We start from the raw sequence: 21,634 nt of genomic DNA on the forward strand, positions 1-21,634 counted from the left end.
ACAACCTGATGGGGCCACAGAGAACCCAGATATCAGGCCAAACACAATTCTGGGTATTTCTATGAGGGTGTTTCTGGATGAGATTAGGATTTAAAGTAGAACTGAGTAAAGCAGATTGCCCTCCCCAGTGAAGGTGGGCCTCATCCAATCAGTTGAAGATCTGACTAGAACAAAAAGGTGTACTCTCTCCCAAGTGAAAGAGAATGCTTCCTGCCTGCCTGCCTTTCAGCTAGGACACTGTTCCCGCCCTGCACTTGAACTGAACCTCAGCTTTTCCTGGGTCTTGAGCCTGCTGGCCTTCGCTCTAGAACTCCATCATCAGCTCTTCTGGGTCTCCAGCTTGCTGACTCAGCCTGCAGGTCTTGGGACTTGTCAGTTCCCATTATCATATAATAAATCCTTTTCTTCATATGTGCATCCTATTGGTTGTTTCTTCAGAGAAGCCTGAATCCTGTTGGCTGTTTCTTTGGAGAAACCTGATTACTACAGTGGAAAGCAGGCCGTGGGGAGGTTGCCCTTCAGGCTGGCATCCCATTCCTTTCTCTTAAGAGATTCTAAATCACCTAACATGTCACCTAACATGCCAGGGGACCTCATTCAACTACTCTAATAGGATCTTTCCTGGTAGATGTGGGGAAGGTATGAGAAGCACCCAGGACAGAACAGCTTCTGGACAAGTCAGATATTACAGAATGGTCATTTTTTGCTCAGCATTATGACCAGAGGGTGTTGGCTAGGAGGGTGTATGGCAATAGCATGGGTTACTATCCTTGACCAAAATCAAAAGACATGAACTCAAGCGCTAGTTCTGCCGCCAACCACCTTTGCACCCTTTGGGCCTCAGTTTCTCTACCTGTTAAATGGGATAACAGCACCTTCCTCACAGGGCTCCTGTGGGAATTAAATGAGATAACTGATGTGTCTGGGCACACAGTAGGCACCAAACGTATGTGAAATCTCCCCTCCTTCTTGGCAGGGGAGGTGGACGAGGTCAGGTCTGTCTATCTCTCTGACTCTGGGTCACACACACTGAATAGGAGCATACTCCTGCTTTTAAGTCAGGCTAATCATGGTGGACAGAGGAGTCAAATGGCCCCCGACAGCTGAGACCTGGTGTGATGAAACCCAGGACAGCCTGACACTATCCCCCACCTTGACTAGACCATGTCATTCTAACCTTTCTGGGCTCAGAATATGCGGTCACTATGTCCACGTGGTCCCAATTCCCGGAAACCATCCATTTCCCAGACAGTTCTGAGCATGCGGGGAAATTAGCAAAACACTTCCACTACCTCTGTCTGCAGTCGGGCCACCACAGATGTACATGGCCTTGAGGAAAAACTCCTGGTGGCAGAAGCAGGGTCTGCATAGACACACACAGCCAAGTGAAAGCCAGGCATACACGCCGAATCCCTATCACCCTGGCTCCCCAGGAGCCAGGGCGCATACCTTCCCTGGTCTTTCCTCCTGGGAAGTGCTCTGTTTTTCCTGGTAGGAGTAGAAAGCGATGGGCGGACTGCTGCTGAAGCCAGCAGCGCCGCAGGACACCTGTCCTGGCCATAGCAAGGTGGCAGGGAGTGTGGCAGGAAGACGCAGCGGGCCCATCCCCCTGCCCTCAGCCAAGGCACACGTGCCCCTGCCTTGCCCACCACATGCTCCGTGTCACTCACATGTAGAGCACCGTTTTCTGGTCCCCGTCCTGCCCGCCGTCCCCGACCGTCAGGGTGTCATAACCCCTCTCCAGGTCAAACTCCTCGAAGGCCAGCTTGATCACCTGCGGAGGGAGCAGGGATTAGGCAGCAGGCAGGGGCCACCGGGAGAGCCTTCCTCGGCCTTGAAGACAGCAAGAAGCTCCATGTCCCGACACTCAGAGCACCGTGACACCACCCCATGAAACCCTCCATCCACAGCGAGCACTTGTGGGCCACCTTTTAGAGTGGGAACTTTTTCTCTTCTGGGCCACACAGCCTCTGGGGTTCCCTGATGTTTTCCAAAGTGGATCACAGCACATCTGGCCAATTCTGGGGGCTGTCGTGGCAACCCCAGGCACATCTGGCCAACTGAGAGATGATTAGGCTCTGCCTTCACGCTTTAATGCACAGAAATCCCTGAGGAATTGGTGGCAAATTTTTAGGCCACATGTGGAATCTCAGCTATGTGGTCCCCGGGGACCTGCAGAAGTTTCTCTCAGCCTCTCCTGTGCCCGCTTTTCCCCATGCACTTTGTCTATTTGTTGAATAAATGAATGCTCCAGGAAAGACATTTCGACAAGATTCTTCTCTCTTACTTGGTTTAGTCCTGCCTGCCACATGTATGTACTAAAGACCCACCACGTGCCAGCCTAGGAGGCAGGGTTTCAGTGGTCAGCACGACATGATCCCTGCTTTCGGTGAGGAGGGAGAGAGAAAAACAAACTGATAATCACAACCCCAGGTGACAGATGCTACTTGAAGCCGGCAGCTCACCCAGCCTGCGGTGAGGGGAGGAGAGGAGGCTGTTTGTGATGAGGATGGGGTAGGTCCTGAGAGTTCTGACAGCTCTGGAAGACTGTCAGGTCAAAAGGGGATGCTGGGAGAGGCAGGGGTCAGGTGCAGAAGGCCTGAGCTGTGGCTGAGATGGAACATTCCAGAACAAGCGCTCAGTGTCTATCAGTGCAGGTCTGGAAACTGAACATAGTGGCTGGGTGCCTCTCTCTGGGGGACAATGTGATTGGGCCTTCAGTGCAAGGAGGCGACCAGGAGCATCTAGAACTTGAGAAGGCTGCCTGCGGCCAGGTGCTCATAGCCTCCCCTGCCCCAGAGAGCTGCATTCATCTTGAGGGAGCAGCGGCAGGAGAGTGGTCCACAGTGGGTGACGGGGACACTCAGGTGTTGGAGGAGAACATTGGTCTGGCGGCTTGTGTGGAAACTGACACAGCAGCAGTGAAGCCCAGGTGGTGAGGATGGTTCCAGGCTTCAGGGGCAGTGAGGTGAGTGATGCAGCAGGGTGATGCAGATGGAAGAGAGAGTCAGGTCCTGGAGTGTTTAGGGTTTTATGACTGATGGATGTGGGCACTGAAGGAGGGGTGGTTTGGGATGACCCGCAAATTCCCGGCTGGGGCAGTTGGGGTGGTGGGTGGTGGTGCCATTCACGAAGACAGGACGCTCAGAGTCGTGTTGCCTAAGCGTCTCAGCTGGTCCTCTTTCTGTCTGTTTCAGTCTGGTTTCAATCTGAGGAAGATCTTCAGTCTCCCTGCAGGGAGGCTGAAAGTGCTTCTTTGTTTTCTCTTCTGCTACTCGAGGAGTAAAGAATTCCCGTGGATAGATTTTCCTATGGCTGTGCAGGCTTCTGCTGCCCAAATCAAACAGCGCAGCAGAGCCTCACCCCAGGGTGTTCTCAGGGTCCCAGGAAGGAAACCTCTGCTGTGCTTGTGTGTGAGCCCGGTACTGCCTGTGCAGGGCCCTCGGCACCGGGCCTGGGACCCATAGTGAGGAGCTGTAGACAGGACAGGGAGGAGGGGTAACGCTGGCTGGGAAGAGGCCACAGGAGGCTTCCTGGAGGACATGAAGCCCAGGCTGAGTTTGGGAGGTGGACTGGAGGAGTCCAATAAATGGAGAAGGAAGGGAAAGTGATCCAAGCAGAGAGAGGAGCAGGCGCAGAGGTGTGGGGTGCATGACTTGTCCAGAAACTCCGGGTGGATCTGGAGTTGCGTGGCTAAGAGGGAAGCAGAGGGTGGGGACATGAGACACGCAGGAGGAGCCGGATGAGGAAGCGCTGCCTGTCATATCACAGACTTGGGCTCTGTCCTCCAGTAAGAGATGTAAGTGAAGGTGTGGGGTGAGCTTTTTGTTTTAGGAGAAACAGCATTGAGGGCTGGTGGAAAATATCTGGGCTGTACAGAAGTGTGGGTAAAGGAGGATGTGGGCCTGCAGTGGTTGGGAGCTGTTGGAAAACAGGGGATGGAGGGACTAGAGGTCCTGACCTGGAGAAGAGAGACTCTAGGGCAGAGGCAGGAGCAGCAGAAGCAACCCTGCCTGGCCCCGTCCAAGGGCAGAAGGTGGAGACGAGAGGCACTGAAAACCAACCCTGTGACTGTCAGAACTGTCCCACAACGAAAAGGACTGTGTTCAGAGGTAGTGAGCACCCCAATCACTGGTGGTAAGTATCATGAGGAGGGGATCCTGCTTGGGACTCTCAGATAGTTTTAACAAAAATACTAGACCTTCCTGATAAAAATCCTCGTTGGCTATATGGACATGTATTCCAGGGAGCACTCTACAGCGAGTGGGGTAGCCTTTGTTATTGTTGTTTAGTTCCTAAGTTGTGTCTGACTCTTCTGTGATCCCATGGATGGTAGCCCACCAGGCTCCGCTATCCATGGGATTCTCCAGGCAAGAATACTGGAGTGAGTTGCCATTTCCTTCTCTATGGGATCTTCCCTACCCAGGGTGTAAACCCACGTCTCCTGCATTGGCAGGCAGATTCTTTACCACTGAGCCACCTGGGAAACCTAGGGGGGAAGCCTTAGTCCCTGTAGCTTTCCCACCAAGTAGGCAAGCTCATTTCCCATATTCCCTGATGACCAATCATCATCGGATCGTCTGCTCAGGATGGAACCGGCTTCCTATCTCTTACTGTCCCTAATCCTGCCCTACAGAATGATGTTGCCATTTCCTAGCCTGGTACATAAGGAAGGACCCTTGGCTCCTGCTCCCTGCTGCCATCCCATCATACTGCCTATGTAGCATTCTCTCATACCAGCCCATTCATGACCTTGGCTTGCACAGTCCCCTCCCTTGCCCCCGGCTCTCCTAGCAATGTCTCCACATCCTTGAGCTCTCATCCAAGGGCTCCCCGATTGCCCTTCCTCTCCTTTTCATGTCAGGACTTACCTGCTGTACTGTGACTGAGCTGTTTACCTGGTCTCCCAGGTAAACTACTTCATGAACTTCCTGGAGGGCAGGGGCCAGTTCTCATGGCCTTTGACCTGCCAGAACCTGTCAGCATGCCAGGTACATGCCTGGCACTCAGACCACGCTGAATGGGAAAATACTTTTCAAACCTTCCCTCAGCCTCCAGCATGGATGGATCTCCAGGCTCTTGGGTGTCTCACAGGAGACACCATCTGGAACAAAGGTCGGCAGACTGTTCCTGTCGAGGGCTAGGTGATAAGTATTTGCACCTGAGCATCTTATATGAAGTCTGTTGCAACGACCCATCTTTGCTGCTGTAGCGTGGACACAGCCATGGCTGCGTATGTTTAGGCAGCATACACAGCCACGGTCCACGTACACTGACGTGTATGCCAATGAGCGTGGCTGTGTCCCGACAAAATTTAGTTTACGAAAATAAGCAACACACTGGATTTGGCTCAAAGGTGGTAGTTTGCAGACCCCTGGTCTAGGAGATTCTTTGAGATACTTAATCACAGTTTTTGATCATCTTCTTTTGAGATACTTCGTTAGCGCAAGAGCTGACACCTATAATGTGCTCGACTGTTCTGAGTATTTTACGAACATCAGCCTACTAAAGACTCAGGACAGCCATGGGCACTGTGAAGACCTCCATTTTACAAATGGGAAAGGCCAGGCGTAAAGACGTTAGGCAGCTCACCTAAGATCACACAGCTAAGTGGTAGACCTGGGACTCATCAGGCAGAGGCCAGGCCCTTACCACCCCACTCTACCATCTCATAGCCTCCCAGGGAGGCCTCAGGCCCATACGATGGGGGCCGTGACTTACCCTCTCAACCTTCCCTAAACTCCTTCTCTGGATCCCAGCAGCTCAGCCAACACTTGCTCATAAAATACTCTAAGGCTAGCTGTGCCTTCTGCAGACCCAGGGGCCTGGCCTCCGCAGGGAGAAATCAGGGTCCTGCCTGTACATTCTTGCCACCATCACCCCTTCTGGGAAGGCCCAGGTCACCAAGCCAGTGCCAAAACAGGGAGTATGTGATTACTACGTCCAGGATGGGAAAACATCGCCTTGCAGGCCAGAACCCAGCGCCATAAAATGTTTCACATCAGCGAGTAGAGCACCATTGATGTGAGCTGCATTTTAGAGCGCCTGACCCCAACGTGGAAGCTGATTACACCGAGCAGTCAGCACAAAACACTCAATGTTGAAGCCTTGGGATGGGCCCCCGGTGCGCAATGTGCCGGCGCTTTCATTTGTTTCCCTTTCTCTCTGGCCTTTGTTTAAAGATACGATCCTGTAATGATTCATTAACTAACATGCAGATGAGTGAAGCTGGCAAAGTGTCTTTCTAAGGCAGCAGAGTGACAGCACATGAAACAGGCGTGATTAAAGAGGCACGTGTGTGCACGGCTCAGACACCCAATTTGCACCCATTAGATAAATGAATAGAAGAACCCTTCGCTAGGATGTAAGCCCGCCATGTGCCGAGCACCGAGCTAGCTGCAGCCTGTAGGTTACCTCACTTGTCTGACGATGTGGAGCAGAATCTAAATGCCAAGGGCATGGTACAGATGGAGAGTGCTGGAGGATGGCAGAGGATGAAAGGCAGCCACACAGAGGAGGTGGGCGTGCTGGGCCCTGCAGGCAGAGAAGAGTGTGGGCTCCATCCTGGAGATGCTCGGGGAACGAGGACCAGCAAGGGCGGCTGGGGGGGGGTGAGGGGAGGAGACAGCAGCCTGGCTGAGTCTGCAGTTGGCTTTTGCCTGGCAGGCCAGAGCAGGTAGCCTGGACTTGAGGGTGAAGATGGGGGGAGGCTGTCACTTAGCATGGAGGGAGGGGCTGGGGGCAGAGAGCCCTGCCAGGAGGCCGGTCCAGGATCCAGCAGCAGCAGGAGGGCTTCAGGGAACACAGCCAGCTGTGCTCACTGCAGGGTGGTGGAGGGAGTCGAGTCCTGGAGACTGCACCCCTCAGGACCTTGCTGTCTTTCCCAAGACCTGTGGCGGATGGGAGTGGAACCATGGAGGGTGCCCACCCTGGGCCCAGAGGACATTCCTTGCTTCCTGAGCATCATCCAGGACCAGCTAAAGACAGTCTTGTCAGCCTGTGCCCAAGGTTTCCGTGTGGCTGCAGAGGATCTGACCGCTCTTAGGCATGTTTTGGGAAGCGCCAAGAGATCTAGACTGAGATTGTTTTGTCCAGTGACTGCATTTCTATAACCGTCTCCAGTCTGCTGCCCACTCTTCACTCTGAACCCCAGACTCTGTGTCCCACGACCCTTTTAGAGTGAGGGTTGGGTAACCATGGCTCTTGGGTCAAATCAGGCCTGAGGCTTGGTTTTGTTTGGCACCTTGAGCTAAGATGTATTCTTACATGGGGAGGGAGGTGGGAGGCGGGGTTCATGTTTGGGAACGCATGTAAGAATTAAAGATATTAAAATTTAAAAAATGAAAAAAAAATAAAATTAAAAATAAAATAAAAAAAATAAAGGGTTAAAAAATAAGTAAAGCACTACAAAGAAGGATGTGCAACAAAAACCTCACATAGTCCTCAAAGTCTGAAATATTTATGATTTAACTCTTTGCAGAAAGTTTGCTGACCTCTGACCTAGGGCAGTGGTTTTCTAACTGGGTTCTCAGGAACCCCAGGGATCCATAAAGATACTAAAGGGGGCACAAACAAAGGGGGGAAAAGACCAGAATGGCCTGGATCTTGCTCCAACCAAAGCAGTTCCTTTGGATCTAGTTCATGGTTGGGATTCTGTGACAGACACAGATAATGGTTCACTCACTGTCCCTCCCACTGCTTACCATTCTTAATAGAATGCTGGCTGTTGAAATGTGGTAATGGACCTGGCTAAGTGCAGAGCTAAGGACAGGGAAGTGACAGGATTCGGGGCATAGGACATGAGCTGAGGAGTCCTCAGAGCATTTTCCCACCTTTCTCCTTGCTTTCCTGGAATACAGATATGAGGACAGAGGCGGAGTAGCCTTTTTGTGATCATGAGGATAAGAGCAAAGAAAGGCAGAGGGGAAACTAGGAGGTGCTCAAGACACTGAGAAAACTGCTAAACCACTTCTGGAGTCTTCACTTCTGGACCCCTGGGACGTGGGGAAAATAATCTGTGTTTTGTGTAAGCTTCTGCGGAGCTTTCTGCTACTCACAGCCAATCACAACCTAATGACTGTGGGTTCTGAAGAAAGGCTTTTGTTATCACAGAAAAATTAATCAGCTCTTGACCCTCAGGATAAAGCTCAGTTTCTTGCATGGAAACCCTAGACTTTTCATGACCCGCTCTTGGCCCTTCCCACCTCGTCAGAGCCCCTCTGCAATCCTCTGCTCCGGGCCTGCTTCACTATTCCTCCTCAGAGCACCAGCTCCTGAGGGGTGACCTTGGCTTCCCCAACCCTCCGCCTTGGTGTCCTAATGCCGTGGGGCAGCCCAACTATTAGCTCCAAGAACGGAAGGTAATTCCCCTTCCCCAGGCATGGACTGCGTGGTGACTCCTGCAGGGGTCTTGCTGAGGGCCCAGGGAAGGGCTGGAGAACTGGTTCTTGGCGGGGGAGGAGGGGAGGTCGGTGGAAGGGCTGGCCTGAACCCTCAAGAGAGACCTCTCATGCAGAGAGGTCTTCAGCATCTTTGAGAAATGCTTTTGAGGAGTTTGGGTAAGAAAGCTCAAGGGCAAAGACTGAGAAGGTTCAGAGGTTGTGGGACTTTGGTCAGTACCTCAAATTGAATTTTGGCGGCTCTGAGAGTAGTAAGCCCTTTCATGCGTTCATTCACCCGTTGGTTGATGGATTTATTCAGCTGTTAATATGCCCTTGCCAAGTGCTAGGCTTTGAAGAAGCAACAGAGCCAAGACAAACATGAATACCACCCCAAGACCTCACAGTCTAGAAGAGACAGACGGGTAGATGGGGAACACAGTGCGGGGTGGGGGGTGCTGAAGTCAGGGCAGCTGGGGATGCGGCAGGCACGAGGGGCACAAAGTCCCATCGAGACGAGGGGGCAGGCTTTGTCTTTACAGAGGAAGGTGTGTGGGGACCCGCAGCCAGCTCTAGGGGAAGGGGGATGCCAAGATATGCTGGGAAGTGAGGACAACTGTGGAGAGGAAAGGGATCCAGGTGAGGACCTGCAGGGACCTGAGCGGGTCCCTCTAGAGCCGCCCCCTCACGAGGAATGAGTTAGGGGGCGCTTAGGGAAAACCTCTCTGATCACCAGCTGGCATCCTGCATGGGGCCCAGCACAGAACACACAGGAGTAAATGTTTGCTGAGCGGATAAGTGAGTGAACAGTTGGGCCAGCACAGGGGTTCCTGACATTTGCACAAGAGAGTGACACCTGCCTGGAGAGTTCTTTCTCCGTTCTCCGGGTCTACAAACGGAACAGTGACACGGCTAATCCCCAAGGAGTGAGTAATCGAAGCACTCTTCTCTGCGGCTTCGAAGCTCATGAAATGCGCTTTCCTTTCCCTCTCCTCCCACCTCGCTCGTTCTCTCCTGCCTGCCTTTTACTTCTTTTCTAGCACAGGTGAATTAATGTCCTGGTCAAATGCACTGAGGATCGTTTGCAAATTGCCTCACATGGCCTGATTTCATACCGAGAAGCTGTGAAAGGAAGGCAGATGTATGTAGGCAGGGGGCACCGACTCAGGCCTGGGTTTCAGTTCCGACCATGAAAATTTCATCAGCCATGTTCTTTTGGAGGCTAAGCTGGAAGGTCCTAACAGAAGGAGGCTCTGGGGCCCAGCGTGGGTGGGGCTGTGCCTGAGGAGCTACCTGACCCAGGGACAGATCTCCTCCAGCACTTGGTAATGTATGCAGACACCTGCGGATCTCCTCCTCTGTACCGTGTGCTTTGCTAACTGCAGGAGAGAGAAACAGATACCGCCCCTGCTTTGGGGGGCCTCTCCTGAGCTATGGGGGAAAGAGATTCTAAACCCAGTGTAACGTCGCATGCACCAAACAGAAGAGGCTGATGAAGCGCTGGAGGGACAGAGGCAGCACTAAGACCTGGTGGGGTCTGGAAGGCTTCTCTGCAGAGCGGAAATCTGAACTGTGTCTCAAGGGCGGATAGGAATTTGCATGGAGGAGAAGGCAGATACTCTGGGATAGGATGTGCTGGACAGAGGTTTTAAAGGGCCAGCTGTGTCTATGATCCAGGAGCGCAGTGTGGCTGAAGCCAGGATTGCCTGGGGAGAGGTGGGCAGCAGGGCCCTGTGTGCTTTGCTGGGACAGAAAGGGGTGGCTTTTTATCATACAAGCTGAGCTGGTCAGAACCACAGGGATGCTCTTTAAAAGTGTGAGTTCCAGGTTCTCATCTCACCTCCACTAATCAGATCTTTGAGGAAAGGATTTTGGAATTTATGTCTTCAAACTCTCTCCAGGTATTTCTGATGATCGACCAAATTTGGGAAATATTATTGTGGGCAGAATGACTGCAAATACTAAGATAGCGCAACCGGCAGAGGCAGGACTCCCGTTTCTCCAGACCATCCCAGTCCAAGCGAGACGGTGGAGCTGTGCGCGCAGCAGAGCGGGCCAGCCTCACTTGCTCTGAGCTGCCGCTCCTCTTCTCCCTGAATCTGCCCAACTTCCTGGAGGATGACGGGGTGGTGTTCATTGCTTCATTCTTAGCTCACCGAGGAGAGACATACCCTTCACCGGCCTCTGCAATGAGACTCAGTTCTTGCTCCCACAGGGTAGAGCTGCTCAGCCCATCGCGCTCAGTCGAGGCTGGCATCGTGACACGGTTCTTGGCCACTGCCATGGCAGGTCATTGCTGGACCTTGTTTGGAGCTTCTGTTTGCCCTTGGAGGCCCTGGTCACTGGAACGTTCCCAGCTCCCTCTCAAGCTCAAAGGAGATGAAATGTCTACATATACACACAGGTGCCAGGGACGTGTAATCACTCCCTGATTATCAGGAGACCAAAGGGACGTGTGTCACACTAAGTTAACCTTAAAAATGCATCCCAATATAGGGTAGGTGCAGACAAATACTGCTTGATCCCATTTATGTGGGGTGCCTACAATAGCCAAATTCATAGAATCAGAAAGTACTCGGGTAGATAGATGTCAGCGGCCGGGCGTGGAGGGTGAGGAGCGGGAGTTGAAATGTAGAGTTTAATGGGGCCAGAGTTTCAGTTTGGGAAAATGACAAATTTGGGAGACGGATGATGGTAAGAGATGCACAGCCATGTGAATGTATTTACTGCCATTGAACTGCACAATATGATTAAATAATAATAAAACAAATGTGATTAAAATAGTATATTTTATATCGTGTGACTTTTGCCACAATAAAAAAACTTTTTTAGAAGAGACATATGCCCTTTCCTACATACACATATTCTACAGGCAAAACTCTCAGCCCCTTTTCACGATGGCATTTTTCCTCACCTGCTCCTTGTGAAAGGAGCTGCTGCACTCTCAGTCCAATTTGCCTGTCACTCACTCCAGGTCCTTCACTCCCATCCTCTAATCCTACATCGTCACTCTCTTCCTCTGCGCTTGCTTTGCCCTCAGTCTACAACCACACTCAAAATTTCAATCTCCTAAACAATAAACATCGTAAGTAGCCCAGAGCTTTCTGTGCTCCCAACCTCCCTCACGTGCCCTTGCTACTTCCCTCCCTTTACCACAAAGTTGTCCAAAGGGCTGTCCGCATGCCTGACCTCTATAGCAACCTGCTCCCCATCCACGCACTCCCCATCCACTTTTGCTCAGGTGGCCAAAGTATTGGAGTCTCAGCTTCAGCATCAGTCCTTCCAATGAATATTTAGGACTGATCTCCTTTAGGATGGACTGGTTGGATCTCCTTGCAGTCCAAGGGACTCTCATGAGTCTTCTCCAACACCACAGTTCAAAAGCATCAATTCTTCAGTGCTCAGCTTTCTTCACAGTCCAACTCTCACATCCATACATGACCACTGGAAAAACCATAGCTTTGACTACATGGACCTTTGTTGGCAAAGTAATGTCTCTGCTTTTTAATATGCTGCCCCACAAAGTGCCACTGAAAGATCTTCTTCCAAGGCTAAAGCCAACAGTCTCTTTCCAGTCCTTTTCCAACAAGATGTCTTTCAGCATCACCACTGTCAGACACATCCTGATTGGAAACCTCTTGCTTCTGCAACTCGATTCTCCTATCAGTGGCTCTTTCTCTGCTTCTTTCACTGGATCCCAGTCATCTGTAAGGATTGTGTTCCCAGACCCATTCTGAATCTTTGCTCTTTCCAAGAAGCGTTGTTCATTCCTTACGCTTGTTCCCTACTGCGTGTCGATGCAATGATACCCACATCTCTCTCCTGAACCCTGATTTATTCACTTTACAACCAGTGATTCCAAACGTCACTGGATGAAACACAGGCACTTCAGATGCACATGTTTCCCTCTTGACTGCTGCCAAGCTTGTTCCTCCTCTTGCATTTCCTTTGAAAGCCTCCTAATAGTCCAAGTGAGAAAACATGGAGTTGTCATGCATTTGGTCATTGAACAAATGTTTACTGAGTGTCTACTGTATGTCAGACACTATGGTGGTCAGTTGGGGGACAATGGTGAATGAGACCTCTCCTTCTCCCTCCTTCACACATCCAATCAGCCACCAAGTCCCATCTCATTCCCTAATGAGTGTGAAAGTCACTCAGTCATGTCTGACTCTTTGTGACCCCATGGACTGTATAGTCCATGGAATTCTCTAGGCCAGAATACTAGAGTGGGTAGCCTTTCCCTTCTCCAGGGGAATCAACCCAGGGATCAAACCCAGGTCACCCTCATTGCAGGTGGATTCTTTACCAGGTTGAGCCTCAGGGGAAGCCCTCATTCCCCAGATTTCTCTTAAATCTGTCTTCCCCTCCATGTTTCCTAAGCCTTGGCTGATGACCCCGTTTTCCTTACTTGGGTAACTGCTTCAGCCTCCTAACTGGTCTCACTCCCTTCAATATCCCTCTCTAATATCTCCACTGCTGCCACAGTAATCTTTCAAAAATTCTTTCTGCTATTGCTCTGGTACAGAAGAAAGAGTGGCCCTCATCCTTCCCAAGGCTTATCCCACTTCTCCGGGTCCCAACCCCTCCCATCGACTCTGAGACCATGTTCCATCCAATTGGCACAGCACAGCTACTTAAGTTCATGGGCAATGGACCCAGAAAGACTGGCTTTAAAGCCCAGTGCTGCCACTTAATACTGATTATGTGCTGTGACCAAGTTTCCTAACCTTTGACTTGCCCATGATTCAGGTTTTTCATCCACCAAATGGGTATTTTAAAACTTAATTATTTGTGCTATGAAGAGAATGAAATAAAGTCATTTACACAGAAGGCCTCGCTCAGTTCTTGGCATATAATAGGCATAGAATAAGAGATAGCTATTACTGTTATCACAAATAGCCTAACACTTCTACTCTTAGAAATCTGTTTCAGAATAAAACCTAAGCCTCTCTGTCAAGCCTGTGGGCTCACCCTGATCTGGATCTTGCGGACTTTCCAGCCTCACCTTGATACAGGCATGTTGAGTTATTTTCAGTTCTAAGACACTGTCCCAAGCCTCAGTGCCTCGGCACCCAAACCTCAGTGCCTCAGCACAGGTGTCTACTCTGATATCCTCATCCTTCAAGACCCTGTTCAAATGTCACCGCCTTTGTGCCAAGTTCCCCGGCCTTCCATTAGTGTGTCTTTTCTAGACTTCCCGTCACACTCTGGACACAACTCCATTAGCACTTGTCTGAACTCTAGCTTCACGTTTCTACCCATCCTCCTCTCCTGAGTGCACGTTCCTCAAGGGCAGAGATCATACCAACGATCAATGAATGAATAAATGCTAAGCTCATGAAACATACTGTGAATGTGGAAAGGCTGTGATTTTTGCTGAAGGAGAGGTCCCTAAGGTGACCAGACAGGCAGTCCTTGAATGCACTGAATCTCTCCTGTTGGCTGCTGAACAGCAGTAGGAATACACTATGCATTTTCTCTGCTGTTTGCAGGAAGGCAGCTCCTACCCTTCAGCCTCAGACTTTGAGTTTCTATACTTATACCCTCCTTTCTGCACTGTATGCTTCCTGGCTCTCCTCCTGGGTTGTGCCAGTGAGGCACCCCTTCAGTCTTCCTGGGCTTCCCTAGCACTATCTGAAGCCCACTAAGAATGCATGAAGATCCCATGAAAAATGTCCTTCTGTATAACCTAACTCTGAGGCAGTGCCTTTCAGGGGGACTGGCTTCAGAAACCCAGGCTGGAGTGACCTCCTGCATGGCCTGTGGGGTGGTGACTAACATGGGGCCATTGACCTCCACACACTAGCCAAGGTTAGATCTTCTGAGGGCAAATCAGACTGTTTCTCAAAAAATGTTCAGGACTTTCCTATGCTTCACCCTCTACCCCATCTTCAGATTCAAAAGCAAACATAGATAAGCATCTGGAGTTCTTTAACAATGCCCATGATATATATAGCCCTCTAGTCAGCAACTTCAAACTTCAAGGTCCTTCTTCTGGGTTAGCCTCCATTTCTACCCCTATGTGGCTGAAGCATCCTTCTCCACTGACTACGTTCATCATCAAATGGTTTGATAAAATACGATTCTTCATTTGCAAAATGACTTGCAGAGGAAATCTGTCTCCAGTGTTCCACGTATTGTGGTCCTAAGCACTTTTGAGCAAACAGTTTTAGAATGTTGAGTAAAATTTAAAAAGAAAAATAAAGCTTTTTACAAGTTAATTAGTGTTATAAACTGAATTATATTGCCCTAAAACTCATATGTTGAAGCCCAAACCCTCAATATGACGATATTTAGAAATGGGACCTTTAGGAAGGTGACTAAGGTTAAATGAAGTCAAAGGATGGGGCCCTAATCCAGTGGGATTGGTGTCCTCAGAATAGAGGAGAAGATACCAGAACATTTCTCTTTGCATGTACAGAGAACACAGGAAGACATGCTGAGAAGGAGGTCATCTGTGGGGTCATCTATGAGCTGGGAGTAGATCTCACCAGAAACCAAGTTTCCTGGCATCTTGATCATGGACCTCTAGCCTCTAGAACTGTGAGAGAATAAATGTCTCTTGTTAGAGCCACCCCATCTGTTATATTTTGTTACGGGAGCCCAAGAACACTAGGATGGCAAGAACTCTCAGAGTCTAAACCCCAGTGAATGTAGAGATGCAAAAGGTGATTTGGAGCATGAAGCACATTTTTAAAAACTGGTGAAGCAGAGCTTTGATTTTCAGGGTCTTTTGGAGAGGGGGGAGCAGGAGACAAAGGTCAGGGCCCCCCAAGGTTGGGAACTTCCGATGACATCCCCAAACAAGGTTGAACTGGTTAAAGTTGCACCCTTAGTGTGAGGTGGAGCTAGAAATAGGCCTCCTTCCTTCTCATACAGCTCTGCTAACCTCTGGGTAGATCTGAAGGCTGATTGTTTATTTCAGATTTTGACACTGAATGAAAGCAAATAGAAAACTTCCTCTGAGACTCTCTCCTGATAAATCTGTCTTCATATGGATTTGCAGCCTTCAGATTACTTGGGTGGTTTGAAACCTTCATACTGAGAATTCAGTCTGAAGAGGTTTCTGACTGTTAATGGCCCCAAGCACAGAACAGTAACAAATACACCAGTTTCTACCCAAATCTCAAAGAATTCCCCCACAGTTTATGATTCTAACCACATAGTCAAAAATTATACAGCAAAGAAAGAAACATGATTCTGAGGGCAAGAGGTGAGAAACAGCTGGCAACAGAGTGAACCTTGCAAAGATTTCATATACTGAGATTAAGAGACATAGAATATAAAATAAATGCCCTTAATATATTTAAATGACTTAGATATATGTAAGGAGCCAGAGACTATAAAATAAACTCAAAAGCAATCAAAAACACTAAATAGGCTTTCATGAATGCAAAATACTAAGATTTGAAATTAAAATGAATCTTCAGAGAATGAATTCAACAGAGGTTAGACATAACTGATCGAGAATTCTTGAACAGAATGAGAGAAAATGATAGACGTTAAGGAAAGAAGATAGAATGAGCCACATTAACTGCCTTGTCAGACTTCCAGAAGCAGAAAAGAGAATGAAGAGAGACAACAGTTGAAATGGCAATAGCTAAAAATTTTTCCAAACTGATGAAAGATGTCATCCATAGATTCAAGAAATTTAATGAAATCAAGTAGGATAAATACCAAAATATCCATAAGACATCTGATGATGAAACTGTAAAACACTAAAAACAAGTAGTAGGATAGAAAGAGATGAAAAAGTCTGAGTCATTTTATGAGGCTAGCAATATCTTGGGCTTCCCTGGTAGCTCAGAGGGTAAAGCGTCTGCCTGCAATGCAGGAGACCTGGGTTCGAACCCTGGGTCAGGAAGATCCTCTGGAGAAGGAAATGGCACCCCACTCCAGTACTCTTGCCTGGAAAATCCCATGGACAGAGAAGCCTGGTAGACTACAGTCCATGGGATCGCAAAGAGTCGGACATGACTGAGCAACTTCACTTTCATTTTAGCAATATCTTGATACAGAAATCTGGCAAGTGTGTGTGTGTGTGTGTGTGTGTGTGTGTGTGTAATGTACATAGAATATATTTTATTTTGTTAAATCTGTAATATATAACAAAACAGAAGCAAAATCACTATGTAAAATGCTAGCAATTCAAATATAGGTATATTTTAAAAATGATAATACTAAATGACCAGATTGGGTTTATCCCAGGAATACAGGGTTGGCTTAACATCAGAAAAATCAAAGTGGAGTTCACCACACAGGAGAATAAAGGAAAAAAATCCTATGATTATATTAATAGATGTAGAAAGATGCCCAATAAAAGTCAACATCCATTCACAATACAAGCTTTTCGTAAACTAGGATTAGAAAGGAACTGTAAATTAAAACAAAACTTCAGCAAACATCATACTTAATGGTGAAGAAGTAAAACAATCTGTTTGACATTGAACAAAGGCAAAAGTGCCTACCATCGTCACAATGATTTGACATTATACTGGAGATTCTAGGTAGAACATTGGGGCAAAAAAAAAGGTTGATGAAAAGGTATAAGATTGAAAAAGAAGAAACAAAACCATCATTCTTTGCAGATTATGATTGTTTTATGTAGAATATGCTAAAAATTCATAGATAAATTACTATGGGATAGCTGAACATATAAAAATTAATTGCATATCTAACCACTATGCAAGAAATAGGTAGAAAACTAAATTTTAAAAGATATGATTCATAAAAGCAATAACAAAAATATCTAGAAATAAATGTATTATGAAATGTACAAGATTTATAATGAAAAAATTATACAAATTTATCGAAAGCTATTAAAGAAGCCCTAACTAAGTAAAGATATACCATATTAATAGACAGGAAGACTTGGAATCATAAAGGTACCAGTTCTTCAATTTATCTGTACTTTTTGTATAATTAAAAATTCTAACAGGTTATTTTGTGGATCTTGGCAAGATACTTATCAAATTTATTAGCAAACAAAGGGTACTTCACAGGAAAAAGTACTAAATGAGGAAGACGGGAAAAAATGTACAGAGCAGTACAAAATGATACACGGCAATAGAGAAAAACTTTAAGGACATAATTTTGAATAAAGCTAATTAAGACTATATATCAATACAACATGATTACGTTTACATGAAGTTCAAGTACCGGGAAGCTAAACATTGCATTTTGAGGGATACATACTTATGTGCTAACTATAAAGAAAAGCAAAGGAATAATAAAGTACACAGTTGAGGCAAATGGTGGCCTGAGGGTTAGGGAATGGAATGAGGTTACTGGGGGACAGATCACTAGGATATCTGTGGGGCTTTCTGTTTTCCCTTGAGCTGGGAGATGGCTACACAGTTGTGTCTTGTATTGACGTCCTTTATATTATATTTTACAAGTATGCTTTTATATCAACTTGATATTTAATAAAAACAATTTTTAATAATTGTCTTCAGAAAATCTATGAGGACCACGTTCTGGGTTTGAAATCCCCAGTAGAACAACGGTCTCCAACCCAGTCCTGCCCATAGGACACGACCCGCCCTCCCTGCGAGCCTTACCTTGGCGGGGTTGAGTGCCGTGATGATCCACACACAGTGTGCGTTGTTGTCATACTGAATGGGGAAATTGGGGGAGGTGATGATGCCCGAGGGGCCTCGAAGGTGGGCATCACACATGCGGGCTGCAGAGAGGAGACGGAAGACAAGCATTGTAGTTTAGATGAGGACGAGTTCCCATCCCCACCTACCAGCCCCGGCCCGGAAGAGCTTCAAGTCTGTACGTCGTATCCCAGATAAAACCTTCTACTTCCTATTTCCTTCCTCCATAGTTCCTAGTGGGCTCAAAAGTAGTCACAGTTCCCAGAGCACTGGGGGCAGGGGTAGACCCCACATGCCCTGGCCTGCTGCTCTCTAGGCAATGATGGACTTACATGGTCCAGCTCAGCAAGTCCCCTTGTCCGGAATCCACTGTGACCCAGCACCACATCTCTACTGAGAGGATGTGGACTAGTACTCCTCACCTTGACCTCAAGCTAAGCGGATCCCAGACACCTTCTCACCTGCTAAGCTTTTTCCTTCTGCTCTGCTGACCTTTCCGCATTTTCCCAGGTGCTCTCAGGTCTGCTGAAGGAGAATCTCAGGGTGTCCTTGTCAAGGCCACCCCCACTAGGTATCAGAATGTCTGTGCCCAAGAACTCTGCAAGGCCCCTGGCTTAGCCTGGTGCCAGGCACCCGGAATGATTTCAGGGACAGTGAAGTACTTTCCCAACCCTTCCCCACATTTAGCATGTGCCTGAAATAGGCTTTTGACTGGAAGCATAAAGATTCAAGGTGAATTAGAAGAAGTGCTCTCCTCAAGTAGATATAAAGTGTTATCAATCACAGCTTAATTTAATTAAGCTCTTTAAAATAGCTTCTAAACTAATTAGATTAAGTAGTGATTGATACCAGTTAAGGTACTACATTGTATCTAGGTGTTTGCCTTCTTTAAAAACGCGTTCTTTAGTTCCAGCCACTTCATTCTTCAATGTTAGCACTCAGCTATTTTAATAAAAAGTTCTATGAGCCTGTTCTGTTGCTGCCCACATGGCAATTTATCCTAATTGTAGATAAAGTGCCTAACAGTAAAGAAATAGTGAGCAAACTCAACAAGCCTAAGTATATAAAATGAAAGTGGCGTCAAACCTGGTTTCCTCTGATGGGACATCATATCCTAGAACTGCTCTCTGTGTGCGGACAGGGCCCTGATAAACCTTTCCCAGGAAACCCTTCCTAGGAGGGCCTGGGAAGGAAGCTCCCCAGTTCCCGGACATAATTAATCTCTTCTCATCTCACACACTCATTTCTGTGCTCATTCATTCCCACATACATTGAATGCCTATTAGAGGCCAGGCTGAGTGCGGGAAGAGAAAAATGTCTAAGGCACAATCCCTCTTCTCTAAAGAGCCGCTAGCAAGCGGAGAGAACAGATGTGAAAACAGTTACAACTGAGCAGATTGAGTGTTGTTAGGGGGTTACTTGCAAGAGACCCTGGGTCAGAACTGCCCCTCCTGTTCTATGAGCTCACACACTCCAGTGGGGAAGTTCCTTCCGTCCTTCCGGTTACTCATCCCAGTCCTGAACCTGAAGGGTATTCCTCTTCATCCTGAGCTCAGATATTGTTTGAACCAAGTTTGAACCAATTTCTAGGGGAATCCCCTCCCCTACTCCTCCCTGTGCATCTGATTGCTTTGTAATTCTGTCTTGAGAAACACTGACATTCACTGGCTGGACTTGATACCACTCCACCTGAAGTCAGATTGGCATGGTGAGGAGACAGCAGGCTATGCATCTGGGGCTTGGCACTTCGGGTTTTGTTGGCTAAGCCTGAAGTGAAAGTTTAAGTGTCAGTCGCTCTGTCATGGCTGACTCTTTGCGACCCCGTGGACCGTAGCCTACCAGGTTCCTCTGCCCATGGAATTCTCCAAGCAAGAACACTGTAGTAGGGAGCCATTCCCTTCTCCAGGGGATCTTCCTGACCCAGGGATCAAACCCAGGTTTTCTGCATTGCAGGCAGATTTTTCACCGTCTGAGTCACCAGAGAAGCCCTGGTAAGTTAGAAAACCTCTCTGATTCTACTTCTTCACCTGTAAAATGGGACTAGTGATATTGACCCACTGAAGCATGATGAGGGTGAAATTCTATGAGATCTTGGATATGAAGGCTCACCCAGGACCTGGGACATTGTCAATATTTAACAAAGGGAAGCTGGGACGGTGGACTCAGATGCCATGTTCATTCCGTCTCACAATCTCCAAGATTTCCCAAGGCCAAGGATCTTTTATTCTACCTTTTGTGAAGTTTCTTTATAGGATTTTTTTCCTCCCACGACCACATTTGAGACTGACATCATCACTAAACAAATTAGAACAAGATAATAAAAATCAAAACTCTAATGCTAGCCCGCCATTGCAAAGCGGGCCTGAGGTGTCAGAATGCTAGCCCTGCAGGGGATCCTTACAAGCCTCTACTGGTACCACATTACACCTCTTCCGGAGATTCAGGTTTTGCTGCCAAAAGCCCTCAGCTTCAAACTTAATTTATCTTGCACTTGTTTCCAAAAATTAGATGGTATTTGCAGTTTGTTGAAACGTGGTGAAGGTAATTAGGGAGAAGAGGTCAAAAAGCCATTTACCACTTTAAGGGCTTAGAGGGGTTTAATTAAAATATTATACTTGGCAGCTAGTTAGCATGGAGCACCTAAAAATAGATTCGGGATGAAGAATCAGCTTCTTTTCTCCTCTGCTGTCTGGGTAAGGTCGGGAGGTCTGCGGACAGACAGACTTCCCTCTGAGCAGCCAGCCCCTGGGATCCCACCAACAGATGGATAGTTCATTGCTGCAGCCTACACGGGCTGGCGAAATGGTAGATACTCAGACAGTGACTGAATAAATGAATAGACACCAGCTTATGTTTCTGTATTTGCCTTTTCCCACCAAATAAATGCCCTGCTGGATAACTTTCAGGAGGTTTTTCGGGACCTTCCAAGCCCAAGCTCTGTAGCCAATTCCATTGTTTCTCTGAACATCACTATACCATGGAGCAGGGGGCAGTGTTCCAGGGGACTTTAGGAAGAATAATTTAGACCCACAGCCATTGCTGGCATCAAAACAACTTGGTACCAAAAAGAAAACTGCTCTAGATGCAAGTGCCTCTGGTCTTTTATCTTCTCCACAAACCTTATTCCCAGCCTGCTCCATGCCGGCTTCACTACCTTCCCCTACTATCGACCTCCCCCCTCCCCCAATCCTTTCCACAGCATTCCCTCTAGAACCACCTCCTGACCACCAGTCCTAGGGCAAACAAACTCTGCGCTGTAGCTGTAATGTCTTTAGGGGCCGCCTGCTTTAACTCTGCCTGGACTGAAGCCCGTCTTCCCCTTGCAGGTCCACCACTTCCTCTGCAGCGCTCGGCGATGGAGGGTTTTCTCCTCCCTCTGGTGTTCCCTTCCACAGACAACTGCTAACGCCCCGGAGGACGTTTTCTTTGACCTTCATCTGTATCTCACTCCACTGACACCAACTTTCTACCATCAGCTCCCTGTCTTCTCTTCCCAACTTGGATCTCATGGTCCACTGTTAGGATCATTTTCTCGCAAATCCATCTAAGTCCTTTAAATGGTTGCCCGGAAGACATCAATTGTGGATGAAGCTCTCCACCTACATCCTCCAGCCCTTCCCCAGTGCGGTCAAGCTTTGCTGGAGAAAAATCACC

The 21,634-nt window shown here is 48.0% G+C and overlaps 1 protein-coding gene across 2 annotated transcripts in view; it reads right to left on the reverse strand.

Moving 5' to 3' along the window:
* Positions 1–21,634, reverse strand: part of CSMD2 (CUB and Sushi multiple domains 2) — a 683,354-nt gene that overhangs the window by 289,622 nt on the left and 372,098 nt on the right. For both annotated transcript variants that reach the window (XM_027967572.3, XM_060416549.1), the window contains exons 10-11: positions 17,942–18,063; positions 1,671–1,774 (exon numbers count right to left, since the gene is read on the reverse strand). In XM_027967572.3, the coding sequence (XP_027823373.2) occupies positions 1,671–1,774; positions 17,942–18,063 (226 nt within the window). The remainder of the gene's footprint in view (positions 1–1,670; positions 1,775–17,941; positions 18,064–21,634) is intronic.

Source organism: Ovis aries, chromosome 1, assembly GCF_016772045.2.
Source record: "Ovis aries strain OAR_USU_Benz2616 breed Rambouillet chromosome 1, ARS-UI_Ramb_v3.0, whole genome shotgun sequence".
Taxonomy (NCBI): Eukaryota; Metazoa; Chordata; class Mammalia; order Artiodactyla; family Bovidae; genus Ovis; species Ovis aries.